The 20,076-nt window shown below is 44.3% G+C and overlaps 1 protein-coding gene across 9 annotated transcripts in view; it reads right to left on the reverse strand.

The window, feature by feature from the left end:
• Positions 1–20,076, reverse strand: part of TRRAP (transformation/transcription domain associated protein) — a 110,979-nt gene that overhangs the window by 20,078 nt on the left and 70,825 nt on the right. For 7 of the 9 annotated variants that reach the window (XR_013831479.1, XM_079943865.1, XM_079943867.1 and 4 more), the window contains 13 exons: positions 19,544–19,690; positions 18,223–18,342; positions 17,740–18,027; positions 17,436–17,573; positions 16,632–16,744; positions 16,066–16,201; positions 12,861–13,052; positions 7,378–7,606; positions 6,505–6,770; positions 5,831–5,931; positions 4,407–4,608; positions 3,010–3,174; positions 1,504–1,594 (listed from right to left, as the gene is read on the reverse strand). Coding sequence is in view for 8 of the 9 variants with exons in the window: in XM_079943865.1 (XP_079799991.1) it covers positions 1,504–1,594; positions 3,010–3,174; positions 4,407–4,608; positions 5,831–5,931; positions 6,505–6,770; positions 7,378–7,606; positions 12,861–13,052; positions 16,066–16,201; positions 16,632–16,744; positions 17,436–17,573; positions 17,740–18,027; positions 18,223–18,342; positions 19,544–19,690 (2,188 nt within the window). In the remaining variant the exon portion in view is untranslated. The remainder of the gene's footprint in view (positions 1–1,503; positions 1,595–3,009; positions 3,175–4,406; positions 4,609–5,830; positions 5,932–6,504; positions 6,771–7,377; positions 7,607–12,860; positions 13,053–16,065; positions 16,202–16,631; positions 16,745–17,435; positions 17,574–17,739; positions 18,028–18,222; positions 18,343–19,543; positions 19,691–20,076) is intronic. The other 2 variants (XM_079943871.1, XM_079943869.1) reach the window with 1 other exon arrangement.

The following is a 20,076-nucleotide window of genomic DNA, read 5'->3' on the forward strand; positions in this document are numbered from 1 at the left end:
ATTAGAGCTCAGAGAATCTAGAAGTAGTTAACAAGTCAGCCTACATGTTCTCATCTAGGTAAACCAAACCACATGTATAAAATGCCATCTTTGAAAAATACAGTCACTCGGGCTTCCCTGGTGGCGCAGTGGTTGAGAGTCCGCCTGCGGATGCAGGGGACACGGGTTCGTGCCCCGGTCTGGGAAGATCCCACATGCCGCGGAGCGGCTGGGCCCGTGAGCCATGGCTGCTGAGCCTGCGGTCCGGAGCCTGTGCTCCGCAACGGGAGAGGCCACAACAGTGAGAGGCCCGCGTACCGCAAAAAAAAAAAAAAAAAAAAAAAAATACAGTCACTCACTATATAAGAAATATGTTGTAGGGACTTCCCTGGTGGTGCAGTGGTTGAGAATCCACCTGCCAATGCAGAGGACACGCGTTTGAGCCCTGGTCCGGCAAGATCCCACATGCCGCGGGAAGATCCCACATGCCGCGGGAAGATCCCACAAGCCACGGAGCCCGTGCGCCACAACTACTGAGCCTGTGCTCTAGAGACCGCGAGCCACAACTACTGAGCCTGTGTGTGCCACAACTACTGAAGCCCACATGCCTAGAGCCCGTGTTCCTCAACAAGAGAAGCACTGCAATGAGAAGACTGCATACTGCAAAGAAGAGTAGCTCCCACTCGCCGCAACTAGAAAAGGCCCGCACGTAGCAATGAAGACCCAAGGCAGCCAAAAATAAATAAATAAATATTTTAAAAAAGGGAAAAAGAAATATGTTGTAGAACCTCCTTTGCTCATTCTTTTAGCTTCAGCTCTCTTAGAATAAAAAAATCTTAACTTTCAAATGACCAAAACACGCATCTACCCAGGTACCCAGGAGGTTGGAGCTAGCACGCTGTGCAGTCCTCACCCACCCGGCGCAGGACCAGAAGATGCTGCCACTGTCCGGTGGATGGAGTCACCTTCCTAGCCAGACTCTGGCCTCGCAGCATAAATGTCTACATATTAAAAACGTGGTAAAGCAAGTAAACGTGGTGTTTACAAAGCACCACGCTTAGTGGGTAACTGAAACCATTAAATTATTTCTTTACGCACCAGAACTATTCAATATAGATTATAAACCTCTATTTCGAGTACGTTTTTACATTTGGTGAGATTGATTTCTATGCTGATCCCCTGACAGCTGAAGATATTCCTTATAACACCGTAACTGACATTTATAATGTTTACCAGGATGCATTTATAACTAATGAGGCAAGTTCAACTTTATAATTATCTATACCTAAAAATTTCATATATTTTTTTCTACTTAGGGATCGAATCACTCAGGTAGATGAACACCCTATTACGCTGTGGTGAAGGAGAACCAGAAACTTCACTGGGAGATCAGGTTTTATCTTCTAGACCCACTGTCCTCTCAGGGACTAAACACAAGACCAGCCCACATGCTGGAAAGGAGCTGCAAGCGAGCATGTGTCCGCGGCAGTGGGGACCTGGCCACTGCACCCCCCAGAGACGTACCGCTCTTGTAGCGCTCCCGCTGCTCTATCTTCAGGGTCAGGTACAGGGTCCGGATGGGAAAGTAGACGGCTTGGGGATACACTCGTCCAACCTGCTCTGAGACAGTCAATCATGAGTGGGATGCTGGCCTGCACTTGGCCACACCACCGACCTAATACACACGAGGCCGGATTAAACAGCAAGTCAAACATCTAGTTTAGCTTTAAAATATCCAAGAAAGAGCAACATGGTGTACTTCATCAGTTCTGCCCCAGGACTACTGATGACAGAGGGAAACCACACTTTCATTTGATTCAGTTAATATGAGGATGACAAACACTCAAGTCCCTGGATCTCACTCGGGCAAATGACAGGAAAACACAAGATGACACCAGTCTTTATTCACCAGGAACTGTGAGCTGATTCTAACTGACAAGAAGGCTCACTAGCGAGTAACTTTACTCTGCGTAACTGCAGGAAGGAGGAGACTGAACTTTTTCTCTTTAAGGTAAGACATGCCGGTTTTACCAAATTGGGGTTATATGGCTCCTTCAAAAGGGCTGAGCAGACATTACCCAGCTCTGCCACAGGGAGGCTGGCTAACGTACAGTAAGAGATATTCAATGAGTGACAACACCAAGTAAAGGGAGTCTGCACCTTGACAGATCAGCTCCAAGCGAAACAACAGTCAGTACCCAGGAACACAGCTGCAAGCGCTCAAGGGAAAAAGAAAACCACTTCTGGGTACCGTGTGGATGATGCACCACATGTGAAGAACAGACAGAACGATGAACAAGTAGCATGTCCCCAAATGCTTGTTATGACGCTGTTCACATGTGAAAATTACATATATGACTGTAATTTTATAAGCAGCAGCACAGTCAAAGGCACTCGATCCCAGACCGACTGTATCCAAATCTCTATTGTTCAGGCCCCTCCCCTCTCGGTCTTTTTGCAGGAGAGGGACAATCTGGAGCCACTGTCAAAATAAGGGTAATGAGAGCCCTTCTACAGGACCCCGGGCCCCAGTCTGTCCGACTCCCCAAGCCCACCCAGCGCACACAACTTGCAGCCTCGACAGCTGCGGCTGAACAACTAACTGTACAAAGGGCAATAAATACCACAACTGGGCTGAGTTTTCTTCCGGAGGGAAGCTCTGAAGAGCAACTAGCACACGATGGGATTTCAGCCATAAAGTATCAACCAGATACACACTCACTGTGAGTAACTCTGAGTACTCACTAGTGACCTTACATTTTAAGAGGATGTTTATTTTACGTGTATCTTATGTGGCAACACATTCAAGGAAAGAAATGACCATTTTAATACTGTAACTCTAGCAGATTACTCCACGCCAACCCTGATATATTCTTCAGTCACTTTCAAGTGTGCGCTTTATATCAAGTGATATCTAATTGTGTACGTCTTCCCATCTCTCTTTGAGCATGCGCATTTCCTTTCTGGAAAAAAAAAGGATGTGAAATGAAGACAATTTTTTTGTGATCAAAGATGCCTTGCTATTCCCACCTGGCTAATCAGGTTCAAAAGCAGCTTTCCCTCGGAGCCAACCAGACAGGTGAGCAGCTGTGGGATCCAGGCCAGCCACTGGATGGGTGGCACACCGATGCAGTACTTGTCGACGGCATCTGCCAAAGTATTCTTGTCATCATCAAAACTCAAGAGCCACAGCACCTAAGACAGAAGGGAAAATTCTAGAGTTGAATGAAAATTCTAAGGCTCTGATCAAGTGACCTTTCCTCCCACCTTAAAATACCATATAGAGTAACTTCACTGGCATTGTGGGAAAATATCTATAAAAGGCCCAACAATATTGCTAAACCTAAACGTAAATCTTATGAATAAAACTGAAAATTTAAATATAGCTTTCATCCAGATTTAGCTTTAATGCCCACTAGTAACTGACCCAGTCGGCTGGCTAGTGGTGGCCAGTGTGACCCCAAGGGGTTTCAGCCTGCTACTCCACACTGCAATCTCCCCAGAACAAAATGGGCTTCTGCTAAAGATCTCAGGTGACAACCACCCTAGTATCAGGTAGGCCCCGTGTTGGCAGCCTGGTGTCCAGGGACGTCTAAAACAATTACATCTAAAAATAAGCAAACCTGGAGTCAAGACAGTGAGGTGGTTTCCTGGTGTGACTACAGTCAGTCTGTTTCTATAGTCGGCTTTAACTACTAGGTGCTGATGTTCAATCCAAATTTTGATGTTAAACCAAGGAATTCTAAAAACTCCTAACCTTTAATGGATAAAACATAAAAGCAGAACTTATTCTTAAGTTTCTGCAAGAATGGAGTCTGGGTTGTATTGATGTGTTTCCCGGGAGGGCTGAGAAGGCTCAATACTGGGGAGGACACTTGGGCTCAAGCGGCCCCCCACTGGGCCCAGGTCAATACCGGCCTTGTGCCCGGCACTGTACTGGGGGCCCCGCGGATGACAATGCAGGTGACTGAGACCTCACCCTGCAGTGTGTGCAGAAACCAGGGGATTCAACGTCACCTGTGACTAGAGCTGACCAGCTCTGTGACTGTGTGCATGGTCCCTGCAGGTGAGAGATCAGAATCTAACAGGTGTCTAGCAGGTAAGCTCCCTGGGCAGACCCCTCAGCAGTCTGCAGGAATCTCTGTCCAATGTGAGGTCCCACAGCAAACACTGGACTTGAGTCCTAAGACCCAGACTCTAGGTTCAGTTTTGCTGCTTAGAAGACCTTTGACTCCAAGTATGTCCAGGCCTCCATTTTTCAGCTTGAAGTAGAACTGTGGACTATACTTCAAAAGGTGAAGGGAAATGAGAGGTAAGGCATGAAGAAATGCCTCATGCCCAGCACAGATCAGTAAGTTGCTGAATTTTCATCTAAACTTAAAGGCTACCGGGTGGCCTTTGGTCAAAGCTAATTCTTTCAGTCTCACCTTGGCTAAGTATTTTCTTGATTTGCTCTCATTCTGATGCCGGCACGCATGCAGGTAACAGGTAATGGCAGACACTCCAAGATGCAGCTGCCGCTCCTTCACGAAGATGTTTTCCAGGTAATCGCCCCACATGGCCCAAGCTTTCACCAGCACATCGTGCATCTGCACAGCTGCAGAAAAGGCTTTGTTTGCTTCCTCAGACCTGTGAAGACACAAAATCAAAACAAATTTTTTTAGGTGAACATCATTTAGCATAAAATCAACCATTTTAAAGTGAAGAGTTCCATGGCATTTGGTACCTTTAAAATGTTGTGCAACCGCCACCTCTGTGTGGCCACAAACATTTTCATCACCCCAGAAACCCCGACCCCTGAGGCAGCCACTCTCCATTCCGCCACCTCCAGCCCTGCTGACCACTGACCTGCTTTCTGTCTCTATGGATTTATCTACTCTGCACATTTTTTATTAATGGAGTCACATTGTGATTTTTTTGTCTGGATTCTTTCAATCGGCATTGTGTTTCTGAGGTTCATCCACGCTACAGTACACGTTAACACTTCCTTCCTCTTTATGCTGAATAATATTCCAGTGTTTGTATACACCACATCTTGTTTATCCATTCACTTGAGTTGTTTCGATATTCTGACTATAGTAAACAGTGCTGCTGTGAACCTTCACGAACAACTACCCGCTTGAGTTCCTGTTTTCAACACTTTTGGGTAAATATCTAGGAGTGGAATTGCTAGGCCATATGATAATTTTTTGTTTAGTTTTCTGAGGACCTGCCATACTGTTTTCCAGTTGACTGACCCCTGCTCTAAAGCAAGAATCATCTCCATAAAAGCAATCAACTCTGGGGGCTTCCCTCGTGGCACAGTGGTTAGGAATCCGCCTGCCCATGCAGGCGACACGGGTTCGAGCCCTGGTCTAGGAGGAACCCACACGCCTGTGCACCTAGAGCCTGTGCTGCGCAACAAGAGGCCACCACAATGAGAAGCCTACGCACCACAATGAAGAGTAGCCCCTGCTTGTCGCAAATAGAGAAAACCCCACACACAGCAACCCAATGCAGACCAAAATAAATGAAATAAAATAAATTTATTAAAAAAAAAAAAAAAGCAATCAACTCTGTTCCAAAATGGCATGCTGAGAAACTGGGGCAACGAATCCATGTAATCAGCCGTTCTCTGTTCAAGCAATTCATGTTTAAAAAGTTTTTTAAGTACTACACTCAAGCTGGCCCGTCAATTTGCTGCAAGTTATTACCTTCCTAGAGGTACAATATTTGAAATATCATCCCTGACAACTGTCACTAAGTCATATCAATTTCTAGCTTGATCTTCACACTGGCTTCAAGTTATAAATAACTATTTAAATAATCTGATGAGTCTTTCTCTTATCCTCCATCTATATAACATACATACTTGTTGATCTGAGCCAAGAACATTCCCTTCAGTGCATAAAATTCAGCCGTCATCTCTTTTGTGAAGTATTTTAAGTTTGTAGATTCAATAACTTCAAGGCCCTGTTTATTAAAAACAGAAAAAAAGTTCTTGAATTTTCTAGACAATAATATAAAAACCTCATTAAAATATTGATCTATGTAGCAACTCCGAAAGGTCATTGACAAATATACTTTAAATTGACAACAGGCTTGCCCACCGTGAATATTTGCTGACTAACAAGTAGTATTTAAACTCAATCACTAAATGCAAATTCAGTTCTAGACACCGTAATGGTATTATTTTCTCCAAAGCTTTACCATATCTAGTCAGTTTCATTGTTTTTATTAATACTCCTCTGAACATAGCCCAAATCTACCATATACCCTCATAGTTCTGCAGTTTTTAATTTTCTTTCCTTAACTACATTAACCAAGTAGAATAGAGACCATCACATATAATTCATTCAAATACTCAAGCGGCTTCCTGTCCCTTTCTTGTTTTGGCAGGACTGTTCCCCAAGACCAGAGCTGTGTTTGTAAAGTTCTAGCCTCTTTCCCTGTTGTCTGAACCAGGCGTTTCCACATGGACCCTTCATTCCTCCCCAGACCTCCTGGGCGTGGGCGGGCAGGCACGGGGTCCGGCTGGCACTCTACCTGCATACACTCGTTCTTCCCCATGACGCCTGCCAGTTGCAGGTAGCATTTGACTTGCTGCCGAATCTTCTGGAAGCAATCCACGATAGGGACGGTTGGAATAGTATGAATACGACTTAATATATCCAGAGCTACATTGACCAGTCCCTGTTTTCGGGCAATTTTTCCATACTGGATGATTGCTGAAGCCGATGCGTGAACCCCAAGCATAGCATTGTTTGAACTTGGATCATGCTGAGAACTATTCTCATAGGCAGTTACAATAGCTAGAGAGCAAAGAAATGAGTTTTCAGTCCATGTCAAACATTTTTCAAAGTGTTCCACAATAAGGCTTAAATAAAAAATGAAAAACAAACACACATGGCTTATGCAATGGGAAGCTCTGTGATAAACCCTCATTACTTTTCCTCGTATTCTGTATCAAAAGGAAGATCTAAGAAGCACTAACTCTTGAGTTGGGTGTTACCGTCTTGGCTAACTAAACCATGAAGGTCGCTCTGAACAAATAGATGTCTGGCAGGTTGAGGGGAAGAGCAGAGGGGACCAGGGCAGGTGAAAGAGGCTACACGCTGCCACCTGAGCGCAGCTCTTCCTCAGGGGGCTTCAAAACACAGAGGGCCACAACCCAGGCTGTGATCCCACTGGCCTGTGCCCCTGCTGCAACAGTGTCCAGCAGCACGTCTGTTTTAGCTGGAAAAAGGGAAGAGGTAGGGGGAAATTCTTCCCATCTTTCACCACCTTCATCTTTACCCTGTCATAACAACCACCATCTACCATGCCAAAAAAGAGAAAATCCGGTAAAAGAAAAAAAAACAAAACAACAAAACATAACCAAGACATGAAACCAGAACAGTGGGGTGTCTGGAAAATTACATGATGAATGCATGCCGGACCAGGTAGGTTTACCCTGGTAATGATGCTGCCGCCACATGAAGACGCTGCTCCAGTGGGACAAATCGTCAGACACGATGGGCAGCCGGTTCCTCCAGGTCTTCACCACTGTCTTCATGTCATGCAGGCTGTTGTTCCTTCCCAGGTTGGTGGGCTGTAAGCCTGCGTTAATTTGAGCGGCTTCCTGAAGTTCAATGATTTGCTGGGCTGCCTAAAAGGGACCAGCGTAAGAGATTCCACGGTGAGCATTAAGATTGAAGGAGGATAACAAACCAGACTCAGTCAGGAATCCTCACTGTGAAGAGCTCACGATTCAATTACCAAAGGAAGCGCTGTGCCTCAGATGCCACGTTTAACTTACTCCATACCTCAAACGCTACTCTCGTGGTCCCTGTCCCCATCCCCCATTTTAACGCCTCTGCTCTGTGGCTGCTGTGACACTGGGTCCTGGAGAACACCGACTCCCCCCGCCCCCCCATAACTATCCTTTTTCTGTTCCCTTTGCCACCAGCTAAGTGTGGCTCTTTGTCTACCGACGCCCAAGACCAGAACAGCCTGGTCCCCCTGCCCTCAAGCTTTACTTCCATGGACATTTGAAGCCCGGAGCCACGTCAAGCATCTCAGAACACGGTTCTAACGATCTCTTTGGGCTGATACATGCATTTTCATCACATCCCTATAAATCTGTCATTTAAACCCCAGATGTGTTGCTGGCTCCAAATTTATGGTGCCCTCTCCTTACGGGGAGGCCTTGGCCACAATTCCGAGCCTACTCAAACTCTACCTGTCAAGCTTCACCTGCTCTCCCACAGGGACTTTTCCCTTCTCTAAATCCTTGTATCTATTTTCTGCCCTACCACATGGCACTGAATCATAGACTCCCTCTTAAAATTTTGCTTCTTATGGATATGTCACCTCCCTCCAGCCTAATTCTCTTTTGAGGCAGAAAGTTTTAAATTGTTTGAATCCCCAAACACAGCACCAAGTTCAATACTCAGTATCCTTCTGTTTCATCTTAATTTTAAAAATTTAGGAATTTATGCTTTCCATCTATACTTCATTACATTTAAGTTAAATTCATTACATTCCGGTTTCTGAAACCTTTATCTCATCCTTCCACCAAAAGCTTACCGAAAATAGAACAATGGGATATTTGTTTTATAAGAGCTTTACTGAGGTATAATTGAAACATCATCGAAATCACCTTTCAAAGTGTACAGTTCAGTAGTTTTTAGGACAGATCTTCCTCAACTTACCATGGTGTTATGTTCCAATAAACTCATCCTAAGTGGAAAATACCTGAAGTTGAGAATGCATTTAACACACCCAACCTACCAGACATCCTAGCTTAGCCCAGCCAACTTGAATGTGCTTTAAAACATTCACACTATCTAACCCTAAGTCTATTTAATAATAAAGTGTTGACTTTCTCTTATAATTTAGTAACAACTGTACTGAAAGTGAAAAACAGAATGGTTGTATGGGTTCAGAATAGCTGTAAGCATGTGCTTGTTGACCCTCGTGACTGCATGGCCAACCAGGAGCTGAAGCTTGGTACCACTACCCAGCACCACGTGAGTATCATACCACATACACTGGTCAGGTCAAAATTCAGTGTTCAAAGTATGGTTTCTACTGAATATAGATTGTATATATATATTTTTTCACACCATCATAAAGTCAAAAAATTGTTTCACACCATCATAAAGTCAAAAAATTGTAACTCAGCGACCATGTATATTTTTCCTAGAGCTATATGACCATCAACCCTATCCAGTTATAGAAAGAAGCCCACAGGTAGCCTCTCTCCACTCTTCCTCCCCTAGAAGGTGACAACCACTAATCTACTGTTTATCTCTATGGATTTGTCTATTCTAGACATTTCATATAAATGGAATCATACAATATGTGGCCTTCTGTGTCTTGCTTCTTCACTTAGCATACTTTCAAGGTTTACCCATGCTGTAACACATACTGGTACTTCATTCCTTTCTACTGCTGAGTAATACTCCATTGTATGAATATACCATTTTAATTTATTCATTCATCAGCTGATGGTCATTTGGAGTATTTCCACATTTTGACTATTATGACTATTAACACTATAGACATTTGTGTGCAGGTTTTTGTGGACATAAGTTTTAATTTCTCTTAGATTTACACCTATGGGTGAAATTGTTGAGCCTATGGTAATTCCATGTTTAATATTTTGAGAAACTGTCAGACTGTTTCCAAAGAGCAAGCACTATTTACCATCCTACAAGCAACATATGAGGATTCCATTTTTCTCCACATCCTCACCAATACTTGCTATTACCTTTTTCATTCTAGCTATGCTAATGTGTATAAAGTGGTATCTCATTGTGGTTATGATTTGCATTTGCCTAATGACTAATGATGTTGAGCATTTTTTTCATGTGCTTATAGGTCAGATAAAACTTTTTCAAATATTCCTGAACTGGGCTTCCCTGGTGGTGCAGTGGTTAGGAGTCCGCCTGCCGATGCAGGGGACGCAGGTTCGTGCCCCGGTCTGGGAAGATCCCATATGCCGTGGAGCAGCTGGGCCCGTGAGCCATGGCCGCTGAGCCTGCACGTCCGCAGCCTGTGCTCCGCAACAGGAGAGGCCACAACGGTGAGAGGCCCGCGTACCGCAAAAAAAAAAAAAAAAAAAATTCCTGAACTACTTCTATAAAGTCTGTGGTCTGTAGAATGTAACCACTAGAGTCTCTGCTCAGTTAGCTTACTGGTCAGCAAATGATTAGACAGAGATTTCCGTAAAGACCTGAAATGATAAGGCTCTGTGTGCCTTTTGCAGCATGCCCTCATCCCTCAGCCAGGCAACCTTCAATTCTGCCTCAGCCTTTACTTCCCACTTATACAGAGCCCCAAGGTCAGCCAGAGGTGAAAGCTTAGGATCTTCTCAAGTCTCTCCTGAGCATGTGTGCACAGGATGTATGTGTATGTGGTCTTCTAGATTCCCAGGAATACGTTAAAGCTTTTCACAATGTATATAGACATCTCATTCTCTAATCTTCGCTTTCCTGGGACTGGTGTTGCTACCTCAGGCAGCTGTGATATTAAACAACTGCCAGGGACTATTTCTGACAAACGCTCTCACATATGACTTTCTCTACTGAGCGAGCTCTGAGTCAGGTCAAATAGAGACAAACCCTGTGAATAGGGTTTTTCTAGGAGCTGTAGTGCTGTTTAAACAGTGCCAGCATTCTGGGGCTGGGTTCTTTTTGGGGGGTCTCTAAATCTGTACTGTCTTCCACTGGTGGCTGCTAGGCTGGTTTTCACAGCTACTATGGTTGGAAGCCGTTGGCTTTCAAGGCAGACCTGGGGAGAGGGGTAATGGGGATAGGACAATTAAATGCCACAAACCTTGCTATTCTTACTGAAATACAGCTGTTTTTCCTTAAATGCTCCCTGGATTACTGCAAATCTTTAAATTTCAGAGTTGTGAAAGGTTGGTTTTAACAATTTCCCCCGTTGTGCCCATTGCTGCTATTTAGAAGTAAAACTTCAGAGGCCCTTATGCTGCTCTTCTGGACAACATGACAGCAGAGTCACTCCCTCCGCAACAGCGCTCAGACTCTGTGTTTCTTCCTGACTAGTGGCTGATCCAGGAGCCCAGTACTGATGTTTTCAGTAGGCCAAAGGGGTAGACGCACCATCTAAAATCCCTATCATAAGTCTGGGGTCCTAGAGTCAGTTAGACAGGAATGTTGCTGTGCAAAAGCACCAAAACTTTTCCCCTCAGTGATTTTTTTGAGGGGTGGTAGCTGAGGAGGAGGGGGGACAGACACAAGCTGTAGTTCGAAATACATTATAACTTATTAAAACATGATAAATATTTCAAAAAATTAGGCACTGTTTTAACGTTTATAGGTTTCGAAAAAAGGTACTTATATTTAACTTTTTTAAAATAAACACTTCTCTGAGCTCATCCTTTCTACCTCCTCAAACTCCTCAGACTCTAAAATTAATAGTTACTGAATGATCAAACTGAATCGTTTCCATAAAATCATTCTTGTCTTTGTTTTCTATAAGATTTCTCAGCTATGCTGGTTGATAGTGCTACTTGGGGGAGGAAGTCATCTCTCTAAATGCAGTCAGCTTTGTAACCAAACTAATCAACAAATAACTGAGTATCAACTGTGACCACAGCAGTGGAAGAGAAACTGCCTTTAATTTCACTTCCAAAATTCCTGAATCAGGATTGTCTGAAATACTGCATTTTATACTCTGTACTTTGAATATATAACCACACAATAATTTCTATTTATTCACAACTGTGTTATTCATAGCAATACTTAGTCATTCATCCATAATAATACTCAGTCATTCTCAATATTTCTTGCATTGACAACTTTTTCCTATGTTCATGCAATAACTTTTTTCCTAACAGCTACGACATGCAACCCATCTTTGCCCTTTTAGAGGATGTGGAAGAAAAAGTCCACTTTAAATAAAGGCTTTAGAATATCTTAATAACCTAGATTAGAGATGTTATATACCTGCAAAATAACACTACCTTAGTGCACACCTTGAGAAAAAGCCAAAAATAATAGATACAAAAAGGAAAAATATCAAAACAAAGCGATTAATTGCTTCGATGAACTTCTGGTTCACTATGACAATGACAAAATAATCTAAGTATATTAATAAATAACTATATCATTTAAAAAATCTATAAAAAACTACACTATAAAAATCAATATAGCAGTTTAAGTCTCAAAATTACTCTTTCAAGAGGAAAAAAGTATGACCATTCTGCCTATAGTTTTACTCATTCAATAACACTGGGAGCTGCTCCATGCCAGGTGCCAGATAAAAGAGGACAAGAGCTGACACAGCCCTTCGTGTGTGTGTGTGTGTGTGTGTGTGTGTGTGTGTGTGTGTGTGTGTGTGTGTGTGTGTGTGTGTGTGTGTGTGTGTGTGTACACGCATTGGGGCTGGGAGGATGGGAAGAAGCATGTTCCATGGAGAAGGGCAGCGTGCACAAGGCGCTGTGGGGAGAGACCCTTTAGATCTGAGCCACTGAATGGTGGCTAGTGTGGCTGAACAAATTGTCAGAAATACTGAAGACGATACACAAAGGAAGAAGCCAAGGCACAGCCTATTTAACTGCAGTCTTAAGAGTCTCAAGAGGAGGAGAGACCTTTTCAGACTGAACAGTGGCATCACACTGATGGTGGTAAAGTGGGCATTAAAGAATATTCCTAAAGCAAAAATGAAAATCATCAAGATCACTCCTGTGGGACGGCTTCTGTCACTTAAATCCCTTGGAAGCACCAAAAATGAGATGCAACATTTTAGTCCTCTCTGTTTTGACTCTGGCCTTCCTTTCACCGAGGATGAGTTTACATGGGAAACAACAAGTGGAAGGAGTTTCCTCTCCCGTCCAGCTCAGCTTATGGACCTAAGCCTGGACAGGAGGAGCTCTGCTATGAGGGACTCACCTGGAGAAGAGGTGTGTGCACGTGGGACACCACATGGGGCAGCCGCCGCCACTCGCGGATGGCCAAGCTGCTGGCCATTTCCACCAGGCGCTCGATGAAGCTGAGCTGCTGCTCCTCAGGGTGGCAGATAGCCAGGTATCCACGGTACATGTTGACCTTCCACGCCATCTCCTTTGGACAACTTACTTCTACCTGGTTATGGAAGAATATCACATAGGAAACAATGGGTATACTTCCTCTCAGTGGAAAGAGTCAAAAAGTAAAGTCAATTTTTTGGTAGCCAGTTTGCAAAGCAATAAACAGAAATTAAGCTATAAATAGATACTCATTTTCTTTAGAGACGTCATCATGCTTTAGATTTTTTCTGGACACTCTCCTCTGCCGAATACCAATGAGTGGCCAATCTCTCTATCTATGGAGGTGCCACAGGCTCCTTGCTTTAAGGTCACTAGTGGTTCCAGAAAGGGGAAACTGATCAACACCATTATGACGGACCAGATGAATAACGTACAAAGTCAGCCAGTGAATTTTCAAAGGATTAAATATGTGCTCATCTCCTCTCTGATAAATATCAGTAAAATTGTGAATTGTTTCCAATTCACACTGTTATCCTGGGAAATTCATCTAACTTGTTCCACATTATATAAGGAAGCTGAAGGTGGCGATTCAGGTTTATAAGAATATGAGTGAACATTCATAAATTTTACTGTCATTTAAAAGCCGCACTTTATTATCTACTATAAAGTTTCCCCCAGATTTCTCATATCTTGGTTATCAGTTCTGATGAAGTGGACAGAGCCCAGAGCCATCACATTTCCTCCCACTGGCCCTAAGCCCAGGTAGAGGCTCCAGGTGTGCCCGGGAAAGCACCTGTGTTTGCCCACCACTTTCTAAAGAAGGCATTAGAACTCATTGCATTTTATCAGCCTTTTACAGAGCATTTTTAAAAATGTAAATTAAAAAATTAAACTCTTTTCAAAAATAATCTGTGTATAAAAAAATGAAAGAACATAGAGATATTCTTAAAAGAATTTTATAGGACTTGCTGTAACAAGATCAATGAGACATTCATTGTGAAGCACCTTTGGGAAATAACAATAGAAATTACACACATCTTAGTCCCATGCTGCTCTCTGCACAAATGATGTAAGAGCAGCGATGGTAATAATAATGCGCTGACATAACACCTGGCCTTGCTTTCTGACATCTGACTTTTTCACAGCAGAGTCACATCGATGGCCCCTCTTAGTTCTCAGTAATCCAGTGATGAAGAAATTCAGGGAGACAACCTTGTAAACACATCTGCTTCCTACATGATCCTCTAAAATTACACCTAAAATCTTACATTTTCTGGACTTAAACACTATTTAAGACAGACTTTTGTCAATCACACCTGCCCTCTGTAACATTAAGAACAAAGGCCTGTCTTCTAATTTCTCCTCCACTGAAAAAAATTACCCCATTTATTAAGAACTACTACAAGCAGCCCCATCATCGCAAGACCCAGGAGGAAAAAGAAAGGTAATTTGATTTTTTTTCTTTTAAATACTGGTAAATGAGTAAATAAGTTAGTACTATCAAGACCATTTGAAATTAATTTACTGCAGATTACCCAGAGTGCTTATTAATATACTTTGAGCTTTTTCTAACCAGTAAGTGCTTTAAAATTTTGGGAAAGTAATCAAGAATTTGTGAAAGAAGAAGATCATTTGTCAGACCTATGGACAGTATGATACTGCACATATCCTGCTAAGTGAAATCTTGGAAAGGAGAAAAAGAAACCATTAGAGTGAGCTATAAATACTTATTTATAATATAAATATTTTTACACTGAGATAAAATAAAGGAGAATGTTTATCAGAATAAAGAACAATCAACTGTAAATGCAACCTGTCAGCAAGCTATTTATTTCTGTTTATCTACATAAGTGATTGGTTATTTCTCAGAGTAACACCAGCTCCCTGCATCAGGTGAGCCATCTCCCGGGTCCCACCCTGAAAGCCCAGACCCTGGGCTCTGTGACCACTCTGTAGTTAACAGCTTGTGACTACTTCAGTTCTTCGATCTTTTGCATTTTGTTTAAAAGCAGCAGAAGTAACAAAATAAGCATGGTATCCACAATACAAGTTAAAATTTTAGGTTAATCCTTTCAAACAAAGTGGCCTACAATCTCAATGTGCTTTTGAATCTCCATATTAAGGAAGGAGAATCATTGGTGTGACTGTAAATAAACCCTTACTAGGTAAAGGGGGAAGGTGAGAACAGGACAGTAGTGTAAACCCCTAAACCCCATAACACTGACACCACATAGAAAAGGTCAAAAACTGAGCAGCAGCAGCAAAGAAAAGGGGTCAAGGGAGAAAATCACAGAAGGGTACAGATGCAGGAAAAAATAAAGAGCAACAAGAATAGCTGCTTTCACAGACCACCCAAGGCTTTGATGATGGTGATGATGGTGGTGACAGTGATGATGATGATGATGATGACGACGACGATGACGACGACGATGACGACGACGACGTGGGGTTCAGACAACACAGCTGCACTGTCTGACACCATAACTTCTGATGCCCTGACACAGGCTTCCCAGTGTGAGAAAGAAAACTGCACCTCTGTGCCTGCTCTCCCATCATGCACTGAATTCCTCTGGATGGAGTTTAATTTTTGAAAATGTAGCGCTCAACCACGTTAATGGCTCAAGTTCACTTACACTGCACAGTTACCACTTCCGTAATGCAAGACATGCTTTGAATGTGATACTGTTTTCATGTAACAAACTTACTAACAGCAGCTACTGTGCCAGGCCCTGGGCTTGTACAATTCACCTTTGCTATACTCACTGCTGCAGAGCTTCCGCCAACCAAGTCCACCAGTACAATTGCCTCTGTTTTTCCAAATTTCTCCAGACATTACTGTTTTCTCAGAGAATCCAAGGTCTCCACCTGATACTTTTTACTGTAACTCAATAATGAACTAATACTTAAGTTATAATTTAAGTCAAGCTCAGGAAAGATGTTAGTGATAACCCAAAATAACTCTTGCTTTCCAAGCGCTCTCTTTCATCTGTCAAAATGCCCAGCTTGCTGTGAGTGAAGGGAAATCTCCAGAGACTCACAGCTTTGGCAACAGGGCCCCACTCAGCTGTGGAGACTGTGACCTGAGCATGGACGAGTCACGGGATGGGCAGGGAGGGGTGGGGTCTCACCTGCACCAGCGCCTCCTTCATGGCGGTCCAGTTGGACACCCGCCAAGCACACTCCAGGACCAGGTAAGGGTTAATGTGACCTTTGGACTGGCCGTACTCCGTCAAGGCTTCCCACTGGTTCAGCTCCTTGGAGCACCTAGAGACCGGGGATCCAGGGCCAAAGCTCAGTGACCACACCCACAGATGGGATTTTAAGTCATTTCCATTCCACCGAAAGGAAAAAGTATTTCCCCCCCACAGAGAAGGGTGGGCTTCTGCGGGATGCTGAGGTGCCCCAGGGCAGTAAACTATGCGCGCCCCTGGAGCAGCAAGAACCGCAGCCCCTGCAGCAGAGAGCTCAGAGCTCCGGAGCCTGTGGAGAGCAGGAATCATTCACTGTTTCTCCAACACACTCTCAATTACTCAAGACTTTAAAAGCTGTTTATAGGTTTTTGTTTGTTCTTTTCTTCACGGGGCCATAAAGAAAGCAGCAGAGTTCCCTCTTAAAAACACTCATTATGAGAAAATTTCAGAGATTCTCACTGGTTTCCTTAACTGATTCTTGAACACGTCACTGTTCAGCTTACCGAATCCAGTGGTCCTCCCAAAGCTGGTATTCTGGGAAAATAGCAGGGGATGCATTACTCCTCTCATGTTCTTTCTTGGCTTTATCCATTGCCTTTTCATATGATTCTTGTGCCTAAAAAAGTTAAACTGCTTTCAAACTGCGGTTTAACTAGAAACTTTTACATGACCATTGCTCAATTATTTAGGGCAAGTTGCATCACAGACCCAGGGGTGTCTCGTTGCTCTTCTCTAAGGTCACCCAACACCCAGAATTCTCCATTCAGAGAATAGAAGAGAGTGGAGGAGAAGGTGCATAATTCCCCACATGCAACGGAAGGAGCGGGAGGGAGACTGCCCAGACCCCGGGTTCATTTTTCCATCCGTCAGAGATGAGAGCAGGGGCCACAGCCCGTGCCTCTGCCTCTGGAGTTTCTGTGGCTCAGTGTCCTACACGCGGCTGCGACCATACCTGCGACTGTGACCCACACTACAGTGAAAGGACGGGCACGAGGATTAAAATCTCACACTGATCACAATCTACCTACTACTTCCAACAGGATCAATGACTGTAGATACGAAGCATCCACATTAGCAACTAACAGTAAATGAGGCAGGACTGAGCTTTAAAAGTGTTCACGTCCCATACGTATGTTTCTCTGAAATTGAGACTTAATCTAAGAGTCTTTATGTGGATAAATAAATGCTTCAAAGAAAAACAGTACATTTCTTATTTAGACACGAACTGACTGGAGGACACACTAAAGAACCACTATAAACGCCTTTCACCACCCATGTGACCTGGACGTCCCACCCGACGGCACTACCTGCTCGAAGAACCCGTGCTGCTCATAGGCGATGGCCGTCGCTGTCTCCGAGTACTTGCAACGCTTCTGCCACAAGCCCGCCCACATGTCTTCCTCTTGTAACAGAGAGTAAAGCTCAGCGAGGGAATCCAGAATCTCCTGAAACACAGGTCGCAGTTTCTGAGTGCTCATGACAACTGCCTTCCCCCTGCCCCAACAAAGCAACTTCACGGTACCTAATTTAAAATCACTGGGGAGATGTTTGCTGGGACCACGAAGTCACCAGCAAGGAAGACGTGACCAGCAAAGCAAGGCGGGGCCTCACCTGCTGAGGCGGAGTGATGCTCTCCTGCTCGTAAAACTCGGCTGTTTGCTTGGGCTTAATCTGCAGGCTCAGCCCTTTCTCAAAGGCCTGGTGCTCGAGCATCAAGGTGGAGCGGAACCAGAGGTTGTGGGTCTTCCCCAGGTACTTGAGCACGCAGGGCCGGATGGGGATGGGAGGGACACACTGGGACATGGCCTCCACAAAGCAGTTGAGAGCGCTGGGCTGGCAGTCCCGCTGCACCTGGTGGCTGCCGCTGCACAGGAATGGGCTGATCTCGCCCGCCAGAGCCTGAAACCCAAGAGCAGGTTGACCTGGGTCTCGTGCAAAAATCAGCCCGTCTTTACCCTCTCCCTCAGCATCTGGGATATTTTTGATAATTCACTCTTGGATAATACTAGTTTCCTCAGCCATTGAAACTTAATCAAATACTTATCAAAAGCTAAAACTATATTTTTCAAAAGAGGACTTAAAAAACAGACTCACATGCTGCTGTCTGTCAGACAGGATTTTCCACAACCTGGGGAAAAGCTGGACCCACGTCTTTTCGGCCAGCGTGGTGGAGATGTGGCACAGCTGGACGAAAGCGCTGAGCAGGGCTCCAGTCTGCAGAGAGGAAAGACCGGTGTAGCGGGCAAGGGCTGGTGCTGAAACCCCTGCCATGCGGCTGCCCCACGCGTCCCTCCCTGGTCAGGAAACGTTACTGCCCCACCTTACCACACGCTCCTCCACTTCCAAACTTTCAAAGACCTGAACAAACGTCATGCCACAGTGAAACACAGATTCTGAGCACCACAGACCCCCGGTGTGCTTAGCAGCTGAGCCAGGACCTGGGTAAGGGGCTCACCAGTGACACACCTACATTTTTAACTTTCAAGGGCATTTCGTATTACTGATTCCACCAGGCCCGAGAAGTACGAACTCAATGCTGATGCTGAAAGTGCAAACGAGAGGCACACAGGCACCATCAAAGCAGAGGCTACTGAAGACATGAAGAGGAAACAGGAGAAGCATACACATACTAGCTAAGCTATTTGCCAACAGGTGTAATTCTGAAGAACAAATCAAGAACCATGAAAGTTCAGAGTCTCTGCAATTGACAGCGGGCAAGAGTTGGAGAGGTGCCTGGAATGCACAGGGCTGAACCAGAACACCCCACAAATGGGGTCGGAGTTGGAAACCAGGGGCCCGGAGTGTATATCAAATCCACAGATGCGTTTGATTTTGTCCACAGCTCCGTGGTTTTTGAAGTACGAATTTCTTATAAACAGCCACGTTTCTGGCTGCTTGAAGCCCAGCTCCCCACGTGGCATCAAGAAGCCGGCGCTGAGGGGCTCAGGCACACACTTGCCGTCCCTCCATGGGCCCTGCTGCCCAAGACGGAGACACACACGTCACATCATGTTGTCCTTTTTACCCAACAACAGGGAATTCACTCTCATACCCACATCTCTATTAAAAATGCAAAACCCAAGGATACAAATATTCCAAGGAAAATGGAAGAAAACATTTAAGTGGAAAATACTCCTACTTGCTACTCAGGCTGCCCAGTGAGGAAGGCCATGAGGAAACGAGCCTGGCTGACCTCATGTGGCTGCTCCCCTCACCCCGGTCAGGGCGTCAGGGGCCTCCTTGCTCCAAGTCAGTGGCAGAGGCCAAAGTACTCAATGGCCACGAGTATCCACAGACCTGGCTACAGAAACGCTCACCTCGAGCAGTGAATGGGGGAGTCCATGGGTTCATGGACTGTTCAAAATGTTCAGGGGCAGGGGGAGAACCACAACTATCCCCCCAAATTTGCACAGACCTTCACTTCCCGGAGCGTATCAAGAAATTTGTCGTGTCTGTTGGTTAACATATGCAGCTGGTTTCCAATGTCCTTTTCCGAAAGTTCTTTGGTTTTGGGCGTGCTGGTCTGATCTCCAGGAGCTAGTTCAATATCTATCTCCACATCCTAAAAAACAGAAACAAACATGTAAAACCAAAAGGTCAATTGAAGAAAATCAACAATCACAACTCCTGTAAACTTCTTGTTACACTTTTCGTAAGTAAAATTTTAGTTTCTTGGAAGTTTATGATTAAATAATCTTGAATTCTAAAATAAAAAACAAGCAGATTAAACTAGACCTGACCTAGCTCTCTTTCTTACATGACACTATAAAAATGTCACCATTTTGCTTTCATATGTGGATTATGGAAAGCAAAGTTAAAAAGAAATTACAACTTTAGGGATTTCCCTGGTGGCGCAGTGGTTAAGAATCCATCTGCCAATTCAGGGGACATGGGTTCGAGCCCTGGTCCGGGAAGATCCCACATGCCGCGGAGCAACTACGCCCGTGC

Source organism: Stenella coeruleoalba, assembly GCF_951394435.1.
Source record: "Stenella coeruleoalba genome assembly, chromosome: 15".
Lineage (NCBI taxonomy): Eukaryota > Metazoa > Chordata > Mammalia > Artiodactyla > Delphinidae > Stenella > Stenella coeruleoalba.